Source organism: Durio zibethinus, chromosome 13 (genome assembly GCF_047325235.1).
Source record: "Durio zibethinus cultivar Kanyao isolate XHJ-2024 chromosome 13, ASM4732523v1, whole genome shotgun sequence".
Classification (NCBI taxonomy): domain Eukaryota; kingdom Viridiplantae; phylum Streptophyta; class Magnoliopsida; order Malvales; family Malvaceae; genus Durio; species Durio zibethinus.
This window is the reverse complement of record NC_143174.1, coordinates 25066964-25089982: the sequence shown is the minus strand read 5'-3', so window position 1 is coordinate 25089982 and position 23019 is coordinate 25066964. Positions and strand designations below refer to the sequence as shown.

Genomic DNA, 23019 nt, shown 5'->3' with positions numbered 1-23019 from the left:
AAGTTATCGGCTAGATTTAAATTCAAAATTTTTATATTGAGATGAATGATTTTTATCAATATTAAATATAATATTAAATTTTATTTCTATAATTTAATTTTACTAAAGCTTTTCATTATAATTTTAATTTCATTGATTTTTAAATTAAAAAATAACAAAAAATTAGAATTAATAAATAGTACCCATATTTAGTTGCACAAAATTTATGGAAATTAATTCTTTTTGTTAACCCAACTTGGGTTTATGATGGACTTTGAGTTTGCTCTATCTGATTGATTTAATTTAAATTTAAATTTTAAACTCGTTTTTGGCCAATGCTGGAGTTCAGTATCTCTGATTGGTACAAAATCTAGGAGCACAATTTGAGGTAATATGGTAAATAGTTAGAATTGTAGGGGGTTAAATGTCTAAAAACATGTTAAGAGCAAACCAGTTCCCCACCGTCGGATCTTCCTACGTCGACATTCAACAGTCCAGATCAATCCATCCAACTTCAGCCTCATCTTCATTTCCCGCAAATCGTAACTCCCAACAACCCAAGAATGACTGACAAGAAAGACGGCAATTTTCGGAGGAAGAGAGGATAAAGCAAAACGAAAACGATGTCGTTATGTTGCTCGTTGTCAAATCCAAAATCCATGTCTCTCTTCTCTCAAAAACCCAAACTCCTCAGCCATGGCTTCATCAGAGCTTCTTCTTCTGCCGACGTCCCCGATTTCCTCTCCGCTGATTGGTACGTTTCCAATCACAAAAATTTTTAACTACCCAAATCTTTATATTTCATGATAAATATATGTATGATAATAATTCAGACCTTTTTTTTTTCTTTCACTTTCAGGCTTGAATCTAGAAGGAAAAGGCCTTTTGGCCCCAGGCTAAATGTAAGTTTTTAACTTTGGAATTGTTATGGAAATGAAAAGCAATCAGTCAAAGCTGTAACTAAGTTAAACTGTTGCTATAGTTTAGTGCAGAAGAAGCTGTCCAACACCAACTTGATGCATTGAAGTACAATGACCAACCTCGACAGGATTACGGGATCGAGGTTATGTACAGGGTAACTCCTAATAATACCAGACATTTATGTTCTTTTACATGTTAGCTGTTTTATAACATGTTTGGAATTTGTGTCTGTTAAAGAGCTGTTTTTTAATCTTTTGTTTTGACAGTTTGCTGGTTTTGATCCTTTTGAAAGGTCTAAATATTTTGGACCCTTCTTTGATCTAGGACAGGTCAGTCAATTATGAATTTTTCAAGGTTTTGGCATATTTGGTGCTATAGTTGCTGATGCTTTTTGCTGGCTTGCTACTTTCCCATCAATATAGTTCGAACGGTTTAGGCGAATTTTTCACCATTCAACTTATCGAGTATTGCTTGGTCACAAGGAGAGGAAGATTTTGAGCAGTTTGTTTGTCAAGGAGGTATGGATTGATTATAATTGCTCCATGCCATGTTTGTTATCCATGTTTTTCTAACCACTGTTGTTGTGTTTTTGAATTGTGGATCAGAACCGATTCAAACAACGGGTTTGGATACTTGGAAGTCGTCCGGAGGAGGAAGAAATATTTGAATTCACAATGGTGCAGGTTTGTTTATTGAACTTTTTTGCTAGTCATCTTCACTTCTTTCTTAGAACTATTAGCATTTGTGCTGTATCATGTGCCTACATTTGAACTTTCTGATTGAATTAAATCCTTCAGTGTTTATCATATTCAATAGGTGAAAGCATTTTGATCTTTTCATTTGTTGTATCAAATTTAGTTCTTTTATGAGTTTGAATCATCATTGAATCAAATAAAAGTTTGTGCCTTCATGTTCATGAACACAAAAGTCAGTAAGTCACATACTGAAACATTGGGAAGTAATTAACTGTCATATTTAATGTTTTCTGGTTGTTTTCTACCCCATTGTCAAAGATATGAGAAGAGGGGAAAAGCTCAATTAAGTTAAGAAAATTTCTGAGGTTAACAACAAACTAAGCCTTATATCCCATAACTCTGGACTGTATGAAAGGCCAAAAATAGGAATCATGTAAGAAAATTTCTGAGGTTAACATATATAAATATGGGAGTTTGTAATCATTTGCTGAGAATAAACTGACAAATCTCCCTTTTTATTAGAAACTGAACCTATACACTTTTCTTTATTCCTCTATGAATTAGTAGCTTGTTTTTTGGCAGAGGATTGGTGGTTCATGGGATGGTTATTGGTTGACAGAGAGTTTGCTTCATGATGGAGATGCATTTGCCGGTGGTTTGGCTTACTGAGAACATGAGTCGATGCAGTTAATCTCTGAATTACTTGTATTCTATTGTCCGTACTTCACATTCACGATTTATCTTGACCAGCCTTGTCAAACTTTGTATTTGAACCTGTATATATAAAGTTATAGTGGGTAGGGGCTGCTGTAATTGTTCGCTCCTTTGTTCATTCTTTTAAATGTTCGTATATGCGCAAATTTCCTATATCTGTTTATGGTAGATAGCAAATGTAAGCTATCAAGTCTGCTAATGAAAATTATTTGATTCAGATTCTCCATTGCTAAATATAGGGTTGAAGCTTGTTCATTTGGAGAAGAGATCTCAACAGCCATAGAATTGAGTGTTGTAAGAATTACCCTTGGGTTGACAACTGAGGAACACATTCTCTACCATATGATACATCATACATGGATCCCTTTTGCAGGCCGTTATTCCTTTATTACAACTTGTATAAATGGAAGAAACCATCAAGCCAAGAATCAAGAAAGATCAACCTCTATAAAGTGGCAGTAAGATCTTATCCATCCAAAATTGGATAGTGACAGTCACCTGTAATCTTTAATAGGAAATCACAACTCCAAGTTGAGTACATTAGTGAAAATGGAGCAAATAGTGAACACTGCCAAAACCATTTTTAATTTGTTGTTAAAGAAGTCCAAACTTAGTAATATCTGTTTTAATTTAGGGCACTAAATTGATGTAAGTGGCACATCCATATTCAACCATTTAGCCAGCGTTTATAGCCAGAGCAATTGGATCATTCAGTCTAATGTAAGGAGAAATGTAGTAATTGCAATTTGTTGGAGTTAACTACAGATGCTCAGTTATTCAACTAAACCATTTAATCATATCGACTAGCCGGTCATTGACCAACAAAGTGTTGTACATGACAATAACAAAATTTCAGCTCATAACACAGAGATAAACCGATTGTAGCTCATCTCATCAACGCCATAACTCATGTCATTAATGCATTACATCATCCTTATCATCAAAATAATCCCCAAGTATAAGAATTTATAAAATTCAATAACATATCAATAATAACCAATGACTTCTGCGAACAGTACTAGATTTGAACTGCTATTTCTTCCCTTGTGATGGAGTGATGAACTTGGTAAGAACAAAGCAGTCAGGAGGCTCAATGTTTGTGTAATAGTTCTTGATTGTCTCTGTGATTTCAAATCCAAATTTCTTGTAGAAGTTGATGGCATCTTCATTGTTTGTCTGAACGTGCAAGTAAATTTCTGGTATGTTCTGCTTTGAACAGAGATCAAGAACATGGTTCAATAGCCTTGTACCTGCATAAATCCAAGATTTTAAGCTAACTTTCCAATTAAAAAGAAAACTAAAGATAAAAGGTTATTAACGAACTATGGTTTTTTATTCAGAATGAAGGGGAACATAATTTCCACAATGGAGTTTGTGTGAGACAACAGCTACTCCGATGCTTAACACGTACAGAAGGTAAAAGGTTAAGAGGGGAAGTGAAAAGAGTAAGTTTACAGGTACTGATAATTTATAAAGAAATATACTATATTCTTAGTCACAAATGAACCATTTAACTCAGTGGCAGCCCAACCCCACTTAAAGAGTGGGCAGGTTCTTTTTAATTTTTTATGAGCAAGTTTCTTAACGAACATATTACTCTTTTGTGATAGTTAAGCATCCCAGGTACCAACAAAAATGATAAGGTGCCAGGACAAATTTAAAAATCAATAACCATGAACAAAGATCATTCCGTTAATTCCCTTGCAAGCCATACTCCAGGAGAAATATTGCTTGTCTACTCACCAATGCCTAGCCCACGATATGGTGCTAACACACCCAATGTCATGATGTACACACGGATTGCCCCACCTTCCTTCTTCTCCAGCCGGCAAGCAATTGATCCAACACAGATGTCACTGTAATATGCTGAGTTAGCAAGCAAAAGAGTGAGTATTAGCATAACATGCTGATATTTGGATAGTACGGTCATGTTCCATTTAAGCTGTTATCAGGTCTTGACTTGCATAATAGCTATGTATAACAATCACATCATATGATATGTGCATGTGCAAGTGTAACCATACACAATTTGTTCCAAGAGCCATCAAACAGCAATAAAAGAACATTAATTGTATCTTTCTAACCATCAATGCCAACATAATAAAACATGATATCATATGTTGAAGGCACGGTAAGAAAGATCACAAACATGCTCTTCACATTTCATAAGATCATAAAGTTAGACAAGAATAGAGCTACTCAAAACTTCAATCTGCTGTATTTCTCTTAGCATGACTTAAGGATTAAGGAGAACATAAAACATATATACAATTATCATGACAGAAGGAAATGATAGGATAATTATTCTCCAAAAGCTAACAAGTTTTGAAATGTCTACAGTCTACAGTTTCAGTGAACTGATATAGATCATCAAGCTCAACAAGCAAGCACCTCCTACACAACACATCAAATTTCAGAATCAGTTTAGCCTGGGATTTTAAGACTTTAAGAAGTTTTCCAGAAAAGTTTAATGATAGCTACTAGCCTACTGCTTAAAAGTTCAAAAAGCAATGCAGGATAAGGATGGATGTATTGACATTCCATAATATGTAGAGGACCAAGATAGAAGAGACAGAGTGGACCAGTTAAGATTGGAAACATATTTCAGTCCAAGGCTGCACAAGCACAACAGCAGAAATGAGAATGTTTTGTCATGTGATAGGTACAACATGTATGCATGTATTGAAAAGAATGAATGGTAAGAATAGTGACACCCATTTCTTAAGTTCAATAAGCCCAAAAAAAGTTGAAGATAAAAAAAAAATTAAAGGAGTTAGTTCTCAAATGCTGTAGAACACAATGCTTGGAACAAGAAGTTCAATCTACGTTGGTTTATCTAACCAGAAACTATTTAATCCTACAACAAATTACTTTGAAATATGATCACAGGGAGGACACTAAACTGATAACTGATACACCTTGATAGCAAACGTCAACTCGGAATTCCCCTCGAAAATAGCAAGGAACAATCAATCAATAGACGTTTTGTTTCAAGACTGTCAATTTCATCACTTGTAACTTAAACATCTAGGCTAACGATTTTGGGTCTTTGAGAATGGGAATAAATAAAAAAGAAGGTTTCAATGTCATTACATCCTCTTAATTTTATACTTTTCTCTTTTAAAACCTGATTAAACCATTTTTCAATCATGTGTATCATCACATGCCAATATAAATCAAACTGGCCCAACAAGACCAGCATTTTTCTAATGCAAATAACTAAAATCTCAAAATCAAACGCAGAAGCCAAAACCAACAAGACAATCACCAAATTCCCATAATATGATAATAACCACAAAGTCAGCGGGAGAAAAGCAACAATAAATTTCGCAATAGATGGTATATACTAACAAACAGAAAAGAAAAACCCATGATTCACAAAAGCCATTGCAAAGACAAAGCAAAACAACATGGACTAAACAAAGAGGATTTAACATTGGTTTTATGAAAAATAAGGAAAACCCGGAAAAGATTAGGCAAAAAATACAGGGAAAAAGGAAAAAAAAATTTAAAAAAGAGAAGCAAACCAAGCTTGGTGAATTCGCCAGAAGCCAGAGCATCAGCATAGTACTTGTCGTTGTAACGAACAGGGAAGAGGACAGTGTTGAGCTTCTTCAGCTGCATCACGTTCTTGTCCCTCACTCCATCTAGTGATATTGCCACTTCTCGCCCAGACCCCATTTCTCACTCTTTAATTTAATTTCAGTTTATTAGTCGAAGAAAATGGAAACTTTTCGGAGGGGTAAAAAACAATGGCGGTGAGGGGATGATACAGACAGAATCAGACTTCTTGTATGTGCAGGGGAACGATGGCGGTATAGGGAGACAGTCTAGACAAATGGGAGAATGATTGCTTCGTGGGTAGAAGAAAATTGGGGTTTTTTCGTTTCCCACTGCTTTCCATTGATTTGGTTTCACTTTTTTTGGGTTTCGTTTTGATTTCCATGAAATTTCTCAGGTTGGACTTGAGAATTCAGCCCAAATTTCTCACCAGGCCCTGGCCATAACCGCAGAGCGATATCAGTTTATTTTTTAAAAATAAATTTTTTTAAAATTTTTGTGACAATTTATTAATTTAAAAATTGGGATATATGTTTCTCAAGTTAAAATTGAATTTTCGTATGAATATGTTTTGAAGAGTACTGCTAATCTAAAACGATACAATTGCATGATATGTATATGATATAAAAATAAAACACAAAAATAATATAATTTAAAATTTTAATAAAATTAAAAAATATATATTTTATATTTTTATATCAATACAAATTATGACACATAATTTTTATATAAAATATAATATAAATACACAAATTTTAATATTTTACATTACACAAGTACACGAATGTCAAAACTATAGTGACAGTGATTTGGGTAAGCAATTCATTTTAACATGAATCTAAAACTCACGTGTTCAAAGGCTTTATGTTTGATAGAAATCAAGGACAAAAGAAAATGTAGAGTTTCTCATTCATGGTTTTCATAAAAAATTTTATTTCTCATTCATTATAACAACAAAAAGAGGAAACATTGCCAAGCAAGTTTCTACATACATACCTACAAATAACGAATTAAAAGGAAAATGTAGAGTTCATTTCTGGTACATCAAACAGGTAGCATTCTCACATAACCGAATTGATATTTTCTACTTAGTGCATGAAATTACACTGATTTTGCTGGCCAAGTTGCTTGAGCTGACATAATTATACCTACAATCACTCCGAACAGTCCAAGTGCACTGCCAAAAATCTCAATCACAAGAATCTTCACAAAAAGTGAGGAGTTTTGCGCATCAGACAGTGCACAGCTGCTTCCGATTATTCCAACGCACAATCTGTTACCGAAACAAACCATGAGTACACAGAAATAAGCAAAATGTTCGTTCAGATAACTATATTTAGAGATTAAAGAATAAAGGATAGAAAGATGAACCCGCAAACAAGATTTGCGAAGCCAACAATGATTCCAGAAGCAAAGATTGCATATCCTGCTCTAAGAGACTCTGGGGCATGTATCTGTGATGCTGGAACACTCTCCAACTTTGTTTGTAAAATAATTGCCACAATAACACCATATATAGCCACAGCTTCACAGAAGATTACACTGCAATACAAAACAGCATTGAGTAAAAAACTTACCATTTCAACAGGTAATGCAGCATCTCAAATAAATAATCAGCAATGCCAAGGAAAAGATCATCTCAGATTAAAACAAAATTTAAGATACCATCAATTTGATCAAGTCCAGTTATTCAAATCTATTTCATGACTCATAATTGTTCTCCATTAGTCCATCCACTCTAGTTTACAATTAATCCAGAAGACATTACATGAATTGAGTAAGTTACACAATCGGCAACTTGTTTCCCATTTCAATACTAGGCAGGCCATCTCTAAATTTGCAAGGCAATCTCTATAATCATAGCTACTCTTGTCACTCATGCTCAGTTTTAAGAAAATGCATGCCCCTCCTTCCAACTTATAACTAGACCTAGCAATTTAAAATATGACATGGTGACATATACAAACATAGTACGAATAAAGGACATAAATGTGACACAGTTTAAAATTTTAGCAATAACTATATATAAGTTTAACAAAAAAAAAAAATCACATTTCATGTTTTCATGTCAACACAAAGTGTTCGTATATAACAAGTCACAAATACACGAATTTCAATATTTTACATTACTCAAATACACGAATTGCCAGGATAGCTCGATGCAAGTTCCAAGCATAAACATTTTATAGATCCAGTGCATAAGAATACACTTCAAACTTTTAAAAAAAGGAACGTTATTAGTTTCCCATATATGATTTTCAAAGGCCAGTAACAAACTCTAATTCAATTCAACAAATCTGAAAGAATAAAGCATAATTAAGGGCAATTTATTTATAAACTACAGAACAAACTTAATTAATAGATTAGGGTTTATGAAAAATAAGAAATAGGTCCTTTCCCAGATTAAATCACGCAATCAAATTAAGAACAAAAAAGGAAAAAAGATTACCTAATGAGATTCTTGGAAGTGATTCGAGGAGCTTTAACGGCGGCACCGATTAAACTACTCCCAGTTATGTAAATTCCCCTATGAGTGTATAAAAAAAAAACAATTTGATACATGTTTCATAAAATTACGCCTAAGATTTAAAGAAAAAATTAAAAATAAAAGAAAGTTAAAAGAGAACGGTACCAGGCGGCGCCGAGGACGGAGACGCCGATCGCGATGGCGATACCGACTGCCGAGAAAGTGTAAGGTGAAATCTTGACGAGAGCAGTGGCCCAGGAGCTTGAATCTCCAACCGTTGAAGTTCCTGACATTGTCCTTTTTATTTGCTTTACTCCTTGGTCTGATGAATTCACCGCACTTATGATTGATCCGAATTCTGATGAGATAAGGGAGAGAAAAGAGTGCTCCTAGTCAAAACGGCAACGTTTCTTTAGATGCTAAAGATGTGGGCCGACACCTCTTGGGTTCAAAGTGGATCTTTCTTGGGCTAGAAGTTAAGGTGTTTCATATAATAATTATGTAATTTTGGTCATTTCTATTGCTCGGATTATAGTTTTGGTTAATTCAACTTTTCAATTTATTCAAAAAATTTTTTTTTTCAATTACTATTTTAAAAGTAGATTAAGATAGTGGCCATTGAATTAAATATCATAATAATGAATTGCAAAAAATAATTAGATTAAAATTTATTTGAATCTGCTTATAAATAACAATATATTATTTTTCGTGTGAATATTCATATAGTTTATCATTCATTTTATTAAAATTTATAAATTATCTAAATATAAAATTGATTTTTTGAATTTATTAATTTAATTTTGATTAATAAATCACATAAAAATAATTTAATTTTTTTTATTGTGTTTTAATAGAGTATTACAAATAAAAATAGCATAAAATGTGAATACAGTATCTGATAATAGAATTTAGATTAAGCTTCATATTACCCTTTCCTTAAGTTCAAGTAGTTAAAAAGAAATATTTTCGATGAACATAAAGTAAGAATCTTTAGATTTTACCATGAGATATCCATCAAATTTGAAAGTGCATTCTTTTTTTCTACAAAAAAAAAAAAAAATGATTGAGGCTAAGAATGGCAACAAGTTGGATTGGATTGAGATTGATTTTTATTTACTTGGATTTCAATTTCAATTTTTTAATATTTACATTCAAGTTTTATCCAATTCAATATCAAAATATTTATTTTTTTAATATTTGATGGATCCATGTATTTATAAACAACAACTGACCCAACTTAAAATTAATTTAATATTTTTAGTTTTAGTATAATATTCATAAAATATTATTTTTAATATAAATTACATCTTAATCATACATAGATATAATATTTTTATTAAGTTAATATCTTAAATTAAAATATTAAATAATAATTTTATTAATATAATATATAAAATTTTAGATTTAAATAAATAAATAAAATATATTTTTTATATATACGTAGATCGGATTGAGGAGTTGATACTTAAAATTAAACTCTGATTTTATTCAATTTAAAAAAAAAAATTAATCTACCTTTGACTTGACCTTTAATTTAAAAAAATAATTTTATAGAACCGAGACATATTAAAATTTATTTTGCCATTCTTAATCGTAGCTTAAAATAAATGAAGTGATTATAATTACAAAAACTTGAATTTAAACTTACAAAATAATTATATAAATCATATGAATTATACTTTATATTTAAAGTACATTACCTATTATAGAACATAGTGTTGGTCCATGTACAGGCCACCACCAGGCACAAATATTAGTAATTTAATCTTATAAAATGTAAAAGATGATAGACATGCAAACTTCACATGCTAAACCACCCCATTTCCAACCCAACGAGATACAAAGCAATTAGACATTTTCCTCTTTCTACAAGATCTTTTAGATTCTTTCCACCATTTTCTTCTTTTTGTTTTTTTTTTTCAATTTATTAATCTCAAACCAATATTTCCAAAGGCCGGTCATGTCTAGGGAGGTAAATGTCGGGTCGGGATAGGTTTTTGCTCGTCTCGAATTCGACTTGACTTTAAACATGTAAAACTCAAATCCGAATTCGATCCGATATTATGTAAAATCATATTTTATTCGATTCGATCCGAAATTAATAAAATATTATTTTTAATATAAATATAAAATTATATATATATAAATAAATATATAAATAATTATAAAATTAAATAAATAATTATAAAATTATTTATATATATCGGATCGGATAGGATCAGATTTATCTAAAACCCGATCATGATTTTTTCTTTATGTCACCCGACCCGACTCGATATCAATTTAAAAAAAAAAAAAAATCAATCCTAAAAGATCTGATCAAATTAAAACCCATCGATTTCATATTTTTTTACCTTTTCTAATCATGTCTCCCCATCCAATTCCAAAGACAAATTTCCAATTCTCTGACTTCGAGCTCAATACAGCCTAAATTTATTTATTTTTTATTTATATGTTTTCTTACATTATTGTATCTTGTCTGAACATGAGAAAAGATCTTTGTTTCACAATTAAACATTTTATTTAGATTCCGGTTGGCGCTTTTATTTTTTATTGTTTTTCAACAAAAAGTAAAATATAAAAAATGGACTGAAAATAAAAAAATAAATAACAAAAAACAAAACCAATTAATCAAAACCTAAACAAATATATCCTTAATGTAGGTTATAAATTGCTGTAAAAAATATAATCACGTTGTTTTGTTATATTATAACGTATTAAAATTTTAATCTTAATTATGTTTAATTCGTAACAATTTCAAATATAAAGGCTTGAATGGAAAATTTATAGAGAAAAGTTTCTGGCCTGCAAAATGTAATGACACAAGTCACACAGACCTCAAGAACAAAAAGTTATCCATAACTTCTAAGCAGTCTATAATACACAATCCAAAGAAATAAATAAATTGTTTTTATATATTATCACTATAATTTTTTAATTCTATAAGTAAAGTTAAGAGATTGATACATATTTTATTTTTTAATTATTTTTTATTTTTAATATGTTTTAAAAAATATATATCATTCTCTTAATTATGTTATTGAAATATAAAAACTTTACTAATAGTAAATGAAATAATTTATCTTATCGTTTTAAGTTAATTAATTTTGTCTATATAGAAATTAAACCACAAACATAGATCAATAATTAAGATCAGCTTTAGATATGTATATACTTTAAAAATTACAAGATTCACCAAAAAAAAAAAAAAAAAACCGGGTTCGAGTTATTTTTTAATATTGTTTCTTATACTAATTAATTAATTTGATGCTAGGATGTGGTTGGCACATACAGTAATAAGATAGGTTTTGAAACAAAAAATTCTTTTAAATTAATTATTAATAACTCGAATCACATAATTGTGCAACCCACTTTGGTGCGTGTACCATAAACAACACAATAGTATCACATAAATTATTGAGAAAATGTATAGGAATGCAGATTTAAATAATAATTCGATGTTGGACCTACCAGATTTTCTCCGTAGCTGTGGGGATTTCGTACACATGGGACATATGATTATGCTTATTATCATTTTTTTTTTTTGGCCTTCTATGGTTACAAGATTAAATTGAGGCACATGATCGATTTTTGCTTACTTAATTTGGACATTAACTTGGAATCGATCGCTTCTTATTACGACCACAACGAATTTATCATAATTTTACTTAACAATACAATACAAATGATCAATTAGATTAAAAAAAATTATTAAAATTCGATTATAGAAATCTTAACGTTATTATTTTTAGAATAAATTATTATTCGAATTGATTTTTTTGTGTGAAAATTATGTGATCGTTGATATTTTCGTTGTATTGTAACAAAATTATGTTAATTTTGAATAAATAAAATTAAAATTTATAAAAAAAAAAGTTGAAAAAGAAAATATATGGCATAGTATGATTCTTCTATGAGATCCTCACTTTATTTTAATTTTTGAGTGTGCTCAAAGTAAAATGTAAAATTTTCAAAGTTACATGACATCCACCTAACCCTGTTCATGGAAATAATAATTATAGTTTGGTTAAGATTGTGACTTGCAGTAAGAAACTTAAAAAATATATATAGAGAAATTAAATTAATTCAATAGAATATTGCTTGACAGAGATGGTAAAGCCATCAAGAAACAGATGGGAAGGTAAATTTGAAATAGAATTTATGTCTCTAATATCCTAATGCACAAAGCTAATCTTTAGCTAACCTCAATGAACCAATCATTTAAGACAAATCTGAGATATTTAAATTAATTGCAAAGTCAATGGAAATATTTTATCAGTTATTATCTTATACATTATTTATGAAGATTTTAATTTCACAAGAAATTAAATTTATATTTACCAGTTGCCTGATTTAGCTGCATGATTTATTGATAAAAAGTTGAATTTTTAATTTAAAAATATATATTTTTTCAATTAAATGACATGCAATAAAAAATAAATCTATTTGTTAATTGTGAAGTTTTAAATTTAATTTACCATCAAAATCAATAATTATAGATTTATAATAATCTATTTTTCATTCCTTTCAAACTTGTTTGTATGCTTTTTTTATAAAAAAATTGAATCAATAGAGAAAGATAGGCAATGTCAATGGCTATGTTCATCCCCTCAAAATGTTTTTTATTATTTTTTGAAGGTCAACTATTTTATAATGAAAAAATAATTTCAAAATATATAATAAAAATCCAAAATTTATCACTAAATCAATAAGTTAATTTATAACCTTAATGCTAAATTGGATGAACATTTTTATTTTTGCAGTCAGAAAGTTTGGTTTTGCAAACCAAATGCATGAGCTAATGTGTTTGAGTTTTAAATATACTTTTGAAAGATAAAATTATTCTTTATTCATATAACTTTAAACTTTGATTATTTATACATATATATATTTATATTTCAATACATCGATATTATTTTTTTATAATAATTTTAAACGTTAAAAATTTTAAATTATATTTTTCTAATCGTACTTTGAAATATACTTTTTTCAAATCAAACTTTTTCAAATAGTAACAATAATGTTAAATTACACTTAAAATGAAATTATTTTATAATTAAAATTTAATATTCTATCAATATATCATGTGATGAAATTTAACATTTTATCACTTATATTTTGGGTCATCCATCTTATACCCAACTTATTCAACTCTATTTGTAGGGTTTGAAACAACCCAAGGATCTCACTCTCTCCTTTTTCAACTTTAAATAGAGAGTCATGTTGATGGTAAGATTAAAAAAATGGAGAGTCATGTTGATAGTAAGATTAAAAGACACATTAAGTATAAAAGAAGTAATCACTTTATAATTCGCTCACTGATTTTAAATTTTTGTTTTTAAATTGGTTGAATATTATAAATGATTTTTGAACTATAATAAAATATTTAATATGATATTTAAATTTTAAAAAAATTTTATTATAATATCTAAATTATAAATTTATTAATTAATATGACACTCATCTCTAATATAATTACTTCAAATGACTACATGTCACTAACAAACAACTCTTTAAATATCAATTTAAGTAATAAATTCATAACGTAGATATTATATTAAAAATTTCTTTTAAATTTCTTATGTTCCATATGATATATGCCATTACGTCATCTTATAACTTTTTTGATGGAACACATCATCCTATAATTAAGTGTTAAAAAAATACAAAAATTTTTTTTGCAGTAGGTTATAAATGCATGTATTTTTGATTCATAACTTCAAAAAAATAAAAGAACCAGCATATTGTTTGATGCTCCTTAAAAAAGAACAAAGAAAGACATAAAGGCAAATATTTATTTAAATTTTTTTTATTTATTTTCTTTTTATTTTCTCTGTCCATTGACACGAATATTTATAAACAATCAAATGGAGAGAGATACACGTATATCTTACATTGAGCTGCTATCCAGCTCTAAAGTTCATGTATGAAAGCAACAAAGAACGTTCTTTCAGGCCTTTGTTTTGAGTTATACTGAGAATCTATTATTGCATTGGGTGGCATTGGCCAAAAAAAATGGAGGGTGGTGACTCATATAGAGTCAGCAGTGCACGTATTGGAAGTTCTAGCATTTGGAGGAACAATCCCATGGAAGCTGCTTTCTCCAAGTCTTCTTGTGAAGAAGATGATGAACAAGCCTTGCAATGGGCTGCTATCGAGAGACTGCCTACGTATTTGCGTGTAAGGAGAGGGATACTCACTGAAGAAGAAGGCCAATCAAGGGAGGTTGATATAAAGAATCTTGGGTTCATTGAGAGAAGGAATTTGCTGGAAAGGCTGGTAAAAATTGCAGAAGATGATAATGAGAGGTTCTTGTTGAAGCTTAAGGAACGCATTGACAGGTAACTTTTACTATCTTATTTTCTCTTCTGATTGTTTGATGCATTCGAGTTGATGAATTTTTTTTTTTTTTTTGGTTCTATGAATTATCAAACTCAAACCACAGAGTTGGACTTGATATGCCTACAATTGAAGTCCGGTTTGAGCATTTAACTGTTGAAGCAGAAGCTTATGTGGGAAGCAGAGCATTACCTACCATGTTCAACTTCTGTGTAAATATTCTAGAGGTACTCTTGCCTGTTGAATCAGAAACAAGCTTTATTCTGCATTCAGCTACCAACATTGTACCTTCTAATTAATGGCGGATCCACCATCTTTTCTTGGGAGTGTTCACTTATAATATATATATATATATATATATATATAAACTGTCTACAGATTTATCAATTTTATCAATGGACAAGGTGTTTAAAATTTTTTTTTGGAATATCCAAAGAAAAAATTTCCTTCAAATTTTCTTGTTTTCCTTTGGAAGTGTTATGAACGCTCGACATTTTCACATGGATCTGCCACAGCTTCTAATTGAATAGACCTTACCAACTTTTCTAGCTTCCTGTTTTTCTGAAGGGATTATTGAGTTATCTGCATATTCTTCCTAGTAGAAAGAAACCTTTACCAATCCTTAATGATATCAGTGGAATTATCAGACCTCGAAGGTATGAAGAGTACTATTTCTATCTCAGATTTCAGAAATCGATCATAATCTCTTGAAATGTTAGCACCACTCATTTCTTTGATCAAACTTCTTCAGAATGACGTTGCTTTTAGGGCCCCCAAGCTCAGGCAAGACCACGTTACTATTGTCTTTAGCTGGAAAGCTCGGTAAAGATTTGAAAGTAAGTACATAAATTTCATGTACTTGAATTTTTTTTATCCTGGAGATCAGTTGATTGGCATTAAGATCTGATATGGGCGCACATGAAAATCTCAGTTTTCAGGCAGAGTAACTTATAATGGACATGGAATGGAAGAATTTGTCCCACAGAGAACATCAGCTTATATAAGTCAATATGATCTTCATATAGGAGAAATGACAGTCAGAGAAACATTAGCTTTTTCAGCAAGATGTCAAGGAGTTGGACCTCGTTATGGTAAAACTGAAAAAAACCTGAACTTTTACATGCAATTGGTCTGAAAAGTTTGATATTCTTTATTTAAATGTTTTTTTTTTTTTTTTTGCCATTTGGGAATTGGCAGAGATGCTGGCAGAATTGTCTCGTAGAGAGAAAGAAGCAAATATCAAGCCTGATCCTGATATTGATATCTATATGAAGGTAGGACAATACAGTAAGGAGACCCCAAAAGAAATTCAGTTTGTTTTTGCACTGGTTCATTTCAATTTGGAGAAGTGTTTTTTTTAGCTGTTAAATGACACAGTATGTTAAATTTGAAGGCCGCAGCACTGGAGGGACAAGAGGCCAGTGTAGTTACAGATTATATTCTCAAGGTACACATCTCAGATTCAAGCTAAGGAGACAGATTTTTTTCCATGTCTGTTAAGTATCTAATATTGGAAGAATGCAGATATTGGGGCTTGATGTTTGTGCAGATACCATGGTGGGAGATGAAATGATACGAGGTATCTCAGGTGGACAAAGAAAGCGAGTCACAACAGGTAAATCTTATTCAATGATTTTCTGACAAGTAATTGACAAAAAATGTGTATTGATTCCCAGAATTTTGGACTAACGGAATAATGATTTGAATGCGTTTTCCCACTAAAATTTTACAGGGGAGATGCTGGTTGGACCAGCAAGGGCACTTTTCATGGATGAGATATCTACTGGTTTGGACAGTTCAACAACATTTCAAATAGTGAATTCACTGAGACAGTCCATTCACATCCTCAACGGAACAGCTCTTATCTCTCTACTACAACCAGCTCCAGAAACATACGACCTATTTGATGATATAATTCTTCTTTCAGATGGACAGATTGCGTATCAAGGTCCACGGGAAAACGTGCTTGAGTTCTTCGAATACATGGGTTTTAAGTGTCCTGAAAGAAAAGGAGTTGCAGACTTTTTACAAGAAGTAATTCTACTATTAAACATTCTGATATAGTTTCTGTTTGAATATAGCTGCAGCTTTTTTTGGGTCTTTTATCATGGTGTGCAACAGGTGACATCAAGGAAAGATCAGGAGCAATATTGGGCACATAAAGATGAGCCTTACAGTTTCATCTCTGTCAAGGAAGTTGCTGAAGCATTTCAGTCTTTCCATATTGGTCAAAAGCTAGGCGATGATATTGCAATTCCATTTGACAAATCCAAAAGCCATCCAGCTGCCCTAACAAAAGACAAGTATGGTGTTTCCAAGAAGGAACTGTTAAAAGCTTGTGTATCCAGGGAATTTCTTCTAATGAAGAGGAACATATTCGTCTATGTTTTCAAAACGATTCAAGTGAGTAAAGAAATTTTTAAAGAGACTAAACCTGTTCTAAAAATATGCTGGAACATTTTTATGTCCAACTGATTTTTCTCTTCTTGCTGAAATTTCAGCTCATTTTCGTTGGGCTCATAACAATGACAATATTTCTAAGGACAGAGATGCATCGAGATACAACAGCAGATGGTGGGATTTTTATGGGAGCTTTGTTCTTTATTCTCATTATGATAATGTTCAATGGATTCGCGGAGCTGGCGATGACCATCTTGAAACTTCCTGTCTTCTACAAGCAAAGGGACCTTCTCTTCTATCCTCCATGGGCATATTCTCTACCCGCATGGATTCTTAAGATCCCAATCAGCATTTTAGAGGTTACCATCTGGGTTTTCTCAAGTTATTATGTCATTGGCTTTGACCCAGATTCTGGGAGGTGAGAAACTAGCTATACCATATCTGTTATGGTCCATGTTTTGTGTGTCACAATCTGATTAAAGCTCTCATTGACAGGTTTTTCAAGTATTACTTACTACTCATATGTCTTAGCCAGATGGCATCAGGACTATTCCGATTAATGGGAGGATTAGGAAGAAATATAATTGTTGCAAATACTTGTGGTTCATTTGCTTTACTTGCAGTTCTTGTTATGGGGGGATTCATCCTAACCCGAGGTGAACCGAACGTAAAATTCAATAAATTTAATTATTATAGTTATTATCATTATTTTCTCAACGATCTATATTGAGTTTTGATGGTGATTTCCACATTCTACTGCATCAGATGATGTCAAGAAATGGTGGATATGGGGTTACTGGATCTCACCTTTGATGTATGGACAGAATGCTATAGCTGTGAACGAATTTCTAGGGAAGAGTTGGAGTCATGTAAGCAACATTTTCTTGAATGTTGACAAAAGAAGTAATTTGACATTGGAGCATGAGAAATTGGAAAATATCTGAAAATATTTGTCCTGTAGGTTCCTTCCAACTCCACTGAACCATTAGGAGTTTCGATCTTAAAGTCTCGTGGAATTTTCCCTGAAGCACATTGGTACTGGATTGGAGTGGGGGCTTTGATTGGATATTGTTTCCTATTCAATTTGCTCTTCACATTGGCATTAAAGTATCTTAACCGTAAGTTCCTCTCATTAGATTTATCAGTTTTCAAATATGAAGCTTGTTTTCTGATAGATTAATTTGATTCAGCATTTGGGAAGCCTCAAGCAGTAATATCTAAAGAAACCTTAGCTGAGAAAATTGCTAGCAAAACTGGAGAGAATGTTGAGCTATCATCAAGGGGGAGAGGTTCTTCTGGTGGGTCATTAATTGAATTAAACAATAGTGAGTTATATTCTTAGATGCTACATTGTATTACTCAGGCTGTAACATGATTAATGCAACAATAATGCAGAGAGAGGGAATGAAAGCCGAAGAAGTGCATCATCGAGATCACTGTCTGCAAAAGTTGGGAGTATCAATGAATCTGATCAGAACAGGAAGAGGGGCATGGTTCTTCCTTTTGAACCCCTTTCTATGACCTTTGATGAAATCAAATATGCTGTAGATATGGCACAGGTATCTTAACTTCTATCAGGAGGCAACAGTATTTTTCAAAACTAGGACCTAGCAAAAATAGGCAAATGAGTTGCAAAGCTTCAATGCATTTCCTGTAGATATTGGTTAAATTTTTACTAGCATAAGACCTTTAAAAAAAATTAGAACTTAATAAAATATGTTGATAGAACTTTTCATCCTGAGTTTTTACAATGCTTGCAGGAAATGAAAGCTCAAGGTATTTCCGAGGATCGTTTGGAACTTTTGAAGGGAGTGAGTGGTGCTTTTAGGCCTGGAGTCCTAACAGCTCTGATGGGTATTAGTGGTGCTGGCAAGACTACTCTAATGGATGTGTTGGCTGGAAGGAAAACTGGTGGTTATGTTGAGGGAACAATAAAAATTTCAGGGTATGCAAAGAAGCAGGAAACATTTGCTCGCATATCAGGGTACTGTGAGCAAACAGACATCCATTCCCCCCATGTTACAGTATATGAGTCCTTGCTTTTCTCTGCGTGGCTTAGACTACCCCCAGAGGTCAATTCTGAGACCAGGATGGTATGTTGTTAATTACTTCCGCTATCTTCTTATACTTTCGAAAGAATAAAGCAATGTAGTACCATTCAACAGTAATTCAGGTGTTTGAGTCAATAGAAACTAGAAAAATTAAATGGAAGTAGTGACAAAACATAAGACGAAGTTTTGCTTTGGAATGTAAGCAATATTTGTTCTAAATCAAATTGATGTGTTACAGATGTTCATTGAGGAAGTCATGGAGCTTGTGGAGCTAACCTCATTAAGGGACGCACTTGTAGGATTGCCTGGGGTGAATGGTCTTTCAACCGAGCAACGCAAGAGGCTAACGATTGCAGTTGAACTTGTTGCCAACCCATCCATAATATTCATGGATGAGCCTACCTCTGGTCTTGATGCCAGGGCAGCAGCCATAGTAATGAGAACAGTGAGGAACACTGTGGATACAGGGCGAACTGTGGTGTGTACCATCCATCAACCAAGCATCGATATATTTGATGCTTTTGATGAGGTGAGAATCATTTCCAAAATTTGGCTGCCATTTATCTCTTTTGGCTTCTCAAAACTAACACAAATACATAATCATTGGGAAAAAAAAAAAAAAAAAAACAGCTACTTTTGTTGAAAAGAGGAGGTGAAGAAATATATGTGGGTCCATTAGGCCGTCATTCCTGCCATCTGATAAAGTATTTTGAGGTTAGTCTCATGAGGGCATGATCAGTGGTAATTTATTTTATACCTTTTGCATAATTCCTGAGAGATTTTGCTTGTTCAAGGAAATAAATGGAATCCCAAGGATAAAGGATGGTTACAATCCAGCAACTTGGATGTTGGAGGTTACTTCAGCAGCACAAGAAAAAGCCCTTCGTGTCAACTTCACCGACATATACAAGAACTCGGAACTATATAGGTAGGATCATCTGACAGACTCAGGAAGTGAAAAGAAAAGGGTCTAGGAATTCAAGGTTTAAATTTACAATCACATCAAGTCAAAGAGGTTAATTCATTATTGTAAACCTAGCTCTATAAGTAATTGATGTTTCTGAGTTTCCTATTGCAGAATTGTTAAACTGACTGGAATGCAAACTATCATACTATTACATAAATATCCGAGTCCTTGAAAGATTGTTAAAATTTGATGCATCAATTTTTGTTGTACAATCACTGACACTGTAAAATAATGGTACAGGAGAAACAAGCAATTGGTTAAGGAACTAAGCAGTCCTGCTCCTGGTTCCAAGGATTTACAGTTCCAGACTAGATATTCACAATCTTTGCTTACTCAATGTATTGCTTGTCTATGGAAGCAGTACTGGTCTTACTGGCGAAACCCACCATACACTGCAGTGAGATTTTTGTTCACAACTGTTATTGCTCTATTGTTTGGGACAATATTCTGGGATTTAGGTTCCAAAAGGTATATAAATATTTAATGCAAATGGTGAAGTGGTGAGCATGTATTATTGTGTTTTAATCTCTGATGAATCGAAATGCTTAGTAATTGCAGAACAAGGCAACAGGATGTTTTGAATTCAATGGGTTCTATGTATGCTGCTGTTGTCTTTATTGGATTTCAAAACGGTTCATCAGTTCAACCAGTTGTGGCAATTGAAAGAACAGTCTTTTATAGAGAAAGAGCAGCTGGGATGTATTCAGCACTACCATATGCCTTTGGACAGGTAATGTTGCCTTTGTTATTAGAGATTCAGCACATCAGAGCTTAATTCAATGATTCATGCAACCACCTTTAAGAAGTGGCATTCCAGTACCTGCAATCCCTTTTCCTTAGACGGTTACCTCTTATGTAAAAAAAAAAAAGAGTCTAGGCTTTGCAAACAAGCTGATGCTTACAAATTATTTTGCAGGTTGTGATTGAGCTGCCATACATTTTGATTCAAACTGTCATTTATGGGGTTATAGTATATGCCATGATTGGATTCGAATGGACACCTACCAAGTTCTTCTGGTATCTCTTCTTTATGTATTTCACCTTCTTATACTTCACTTTCTACGGAATGATGACAGTGGCTGTTACTCCAAACCACAATATTGCTGCAATAGTTTCATCTGCCTTCTATGCACTATGGAATCTTTTCTCAGGATTCATCGTCCCCCGGACGGTAACCATTACTATCTCTTTTGTTGCATACAAAGCATGAGACCATATTATAATGAATGAAATTGATGACATGACAGAGGATTCCAGTGTGGTGGAGATGGTACTATTGGGCTTGCCCCATTTCTTGGACCCTGTATGGACTAATTGCTTCACAATATGGAGACATACAGCACGCGTTTGAGTCTGGTGAAACAGTGGAACATTTTGTAAGAAACTACTTCGGTTTTAGACAAGAATTTGTGGGAGTCGTTGCAATCGTTGTTGTTGGAATATGTGTGCTCTTCGGATTCATGTTTGCATTCTCAATCAAGGCATTTAACTTCCAGAAGAGATGAAAGTACCATTAACATGGCTACCACCAGGCCATTTCTTGAACTGCAAATCCAAATAAGTTTTGCTCATGTAAGGTACACTAATTATATCCAAAACAGGGTATTGTATAGTTTTTTTTCCTTATCTTTTTGTTGTTGCTGTTGGTTTTTTTTTTCCTTCTGGCAATCATTACAATATAGACTCCTTTATTTGAATGTAAAGTTTTACAGTAAAAGAAATGGTATAATCTAAAATAGTACAACTTACTTGCTAGCAACGTATTTCTTATTTATATTTGAAGTTATCTTGAAATTAAAATTTTACTTTCTCAATAGATCATATTATTGTTGGTTGCTCGTATAATTATTTAATTTTTTTATTTTTAAATTATAATTTTTTATAAAAAAATTTTAAAAGCTTCATGAAATCTTGGCATAAAGCTTGGAAAGGTAAATTGCTGATTGAATTAAAACTTCACATTGTTGTTTCTCCTTAATTGAATTCTTAATTTCCTGTGTAGCTGTGGCTGTGATCCATGAACCCAAATTTAAGTGATTTATTTGAGATTAATAAGATATTATTTGATGGACACAAAAATTTATAAAAAAAAATTTTTAAGAAGAAATAATTTTTAATAAGTAAATTACTATGCTTATAAATAAATGAAACTTCTATAAAGTTAAGTATGAAAAAAATATATAAAAGAATTATAGAGTTTTATAAGAAAAACACCCCATAAGACTATCGAAGATTAATGTCTTATGACTGTATGTTTGAATGTTTTTTAGTAAACTAGAGGAGCTTATGATTATGTATGTTTAAATGTTTTTAAGTGAACTAAAGAAGATTAAGAATGTCTATATAGATATAATATATGAGTGTATATAGATATATATTTGTTTGAGTTGAAAATATTTCATAGGTCTAAAAAAAATTGAAAATGTTTATGAGCATTAATTGTGAGTGTTTGATTTAATGTTTTTTTGTAATTTTTTACAACTAATGAAATTTTTTTCTTGTTTATGGACGTTAAGTAAGTTAAGTCAAATCACGTTAAATTATTATCTTTTTTCTATGATTAATTGATTGTTTGATTATATTTTTATTAGCTCGGTTGTTTAATTAGATTAAAGCTTTTTAATTAACAAGTGTTATCAGAGCTGTCATGATCCCAACAAATAATTCATGTATTTATATATTATTTTATATGAAATTTACGTGATATAATTCGTATTGATATAAAAATATAAAATATTTTTTTAATTTTATTAAATATATATAATTATTATTAGAATTTTAAATTATATCATTACATCATATATTCATATTTTAAATTAACGGATCTAAATATGGAGTTTTTTTTTTTAAATTAGTCTTAACAATTTAATTACGTAATGAAAAATAAAACTAAGGATGGTAATGGATCAAGTCGGGATTAGGGTT

At 31.7% G+C, this 23019-nt stretch overlaps 4 protein-coding genes across 6 annotated transcripts; 2 read left to right on the top strand and 2 right to left on the bottom strand.

Annotated features, from left to right (window-relative positions):
- The first annotated feature begins 86 nt into the window (after positions 1-86).
- On the top strand, positions 87-3008 carry LOC111303364 (uncharacterized). Of its 3 annotated transcripts, none has more exons than XM_089742285.1 (7): positions 87-733; positions 839-881; positions 962-1054; positions 1167-1229; positions 1323-1418; positions 1506-1583; positions 2528-3008. In XM_089742285.1, the coding sequence occupies exons 1-7, from the start codon at positions 603-605 to the stop codon at positions 2540-2542; spliced, it is 519 nt and encodes a 172-aa protein (XP_089598411.1). In that variant the 5' UTR covers positions 87-602; the 3' UTR covers positions 2543-3008. The 3 variants fall into 3 exon arrangements, with proteins under 3 accessions (XP_089598411.1, XP_022755321.2, XP_022755320.2); XM_022899586.2 differs by having other exon boundaries at positions 89-733; positions 2549-3008; XM_022899585.2 differs by lacking the exon at positions 2528-3008 and adding an exon at positions 2178-2427 and having other exon boundaries at positions 116-733.
- Positions 3009-3082: 74 nt separating this feature from the next.
- On the bottom strand, positions 3083-6220 carry LOC111303365 (uncharacterized). Its single transcript, XM_022899587.2, has 3 exons — positions 5837-6220; positions 4053-4175; positions 3083-3559 (listed from the first exon to the last, which is right to left on the bottom strand). The coding sequence occupies exons 1-3, from the start codon at positions 5988-5990 to the stop codon at positions 3342-3344; spliced, it is 495 nt and encodes a 164-aa protein (XP_022755322.1). The 5' UTR covers positions 5991-6220; the 3' UTR covers positions 3083-3341.
- A 566-nt stretch (positions 6221-6786) lies between these two features.
- LOC111304244 (V-type proton ATPase subunit c''1) lies at positions 6787-8691 on the bottom strand. The gene is made up of 4 exons (XM_022900774.2): positions 8503-8691; positions 8320-8397; positions 7242-7412; positions 6787-7143 (listed from the first exon to the last, which is right to left on the bottom strand). Exons 1-4 carry the CDS (start codon positions 8628-8630, stop codon positions 6972-6974), a joined length of 549 nt encoding a protein of 182 aa, XP_022756509.1. The 5' UTR covers positions 8631-8691; the 3' UTR covers positions 6787-6971.
- Positions 8692-14220: 5529 nt separating this feature from the next.
- Positions 14221-21847, top strand: LOC111303363 (pleiotropic drug resistance protein 1-like). The gene is made up of 24 exons (XM_022899583.2): positions 14221-14678; positions 14783-14903; positions 15244-15332; positions 15428-15512; positions 15608-15767; positions 15874-15950; positions 16070-16123; positions 16201-16291; positions 16409-16710; positions 16798-17079; positions 17178-17494; positions 17572-17732; positions 17842-17945; positions 18038-18194; positions 18267-18374; positions 18472-18635; positions 18837-19169; positions 19366-19656; positions 19758-19841; positions 19922-20055; positions 20335-20562; positions 20653-20824; positions 21011-21265; positions 21342-21847. The coding sequence occupies exons 1-24, from the start codon at positions 14353-14355 to the stop codon at positions 21597-21599; spliced, it is 4353 nt and encodes a 1450-aa protein (XP_022755318.2). The 5' UTR covers positions 14221-14352; the 3' UTR covers positions 21600-21847.
- The last annotated feature ends 1172 nt before the right edge of the window (positions 21848-23019 follow it).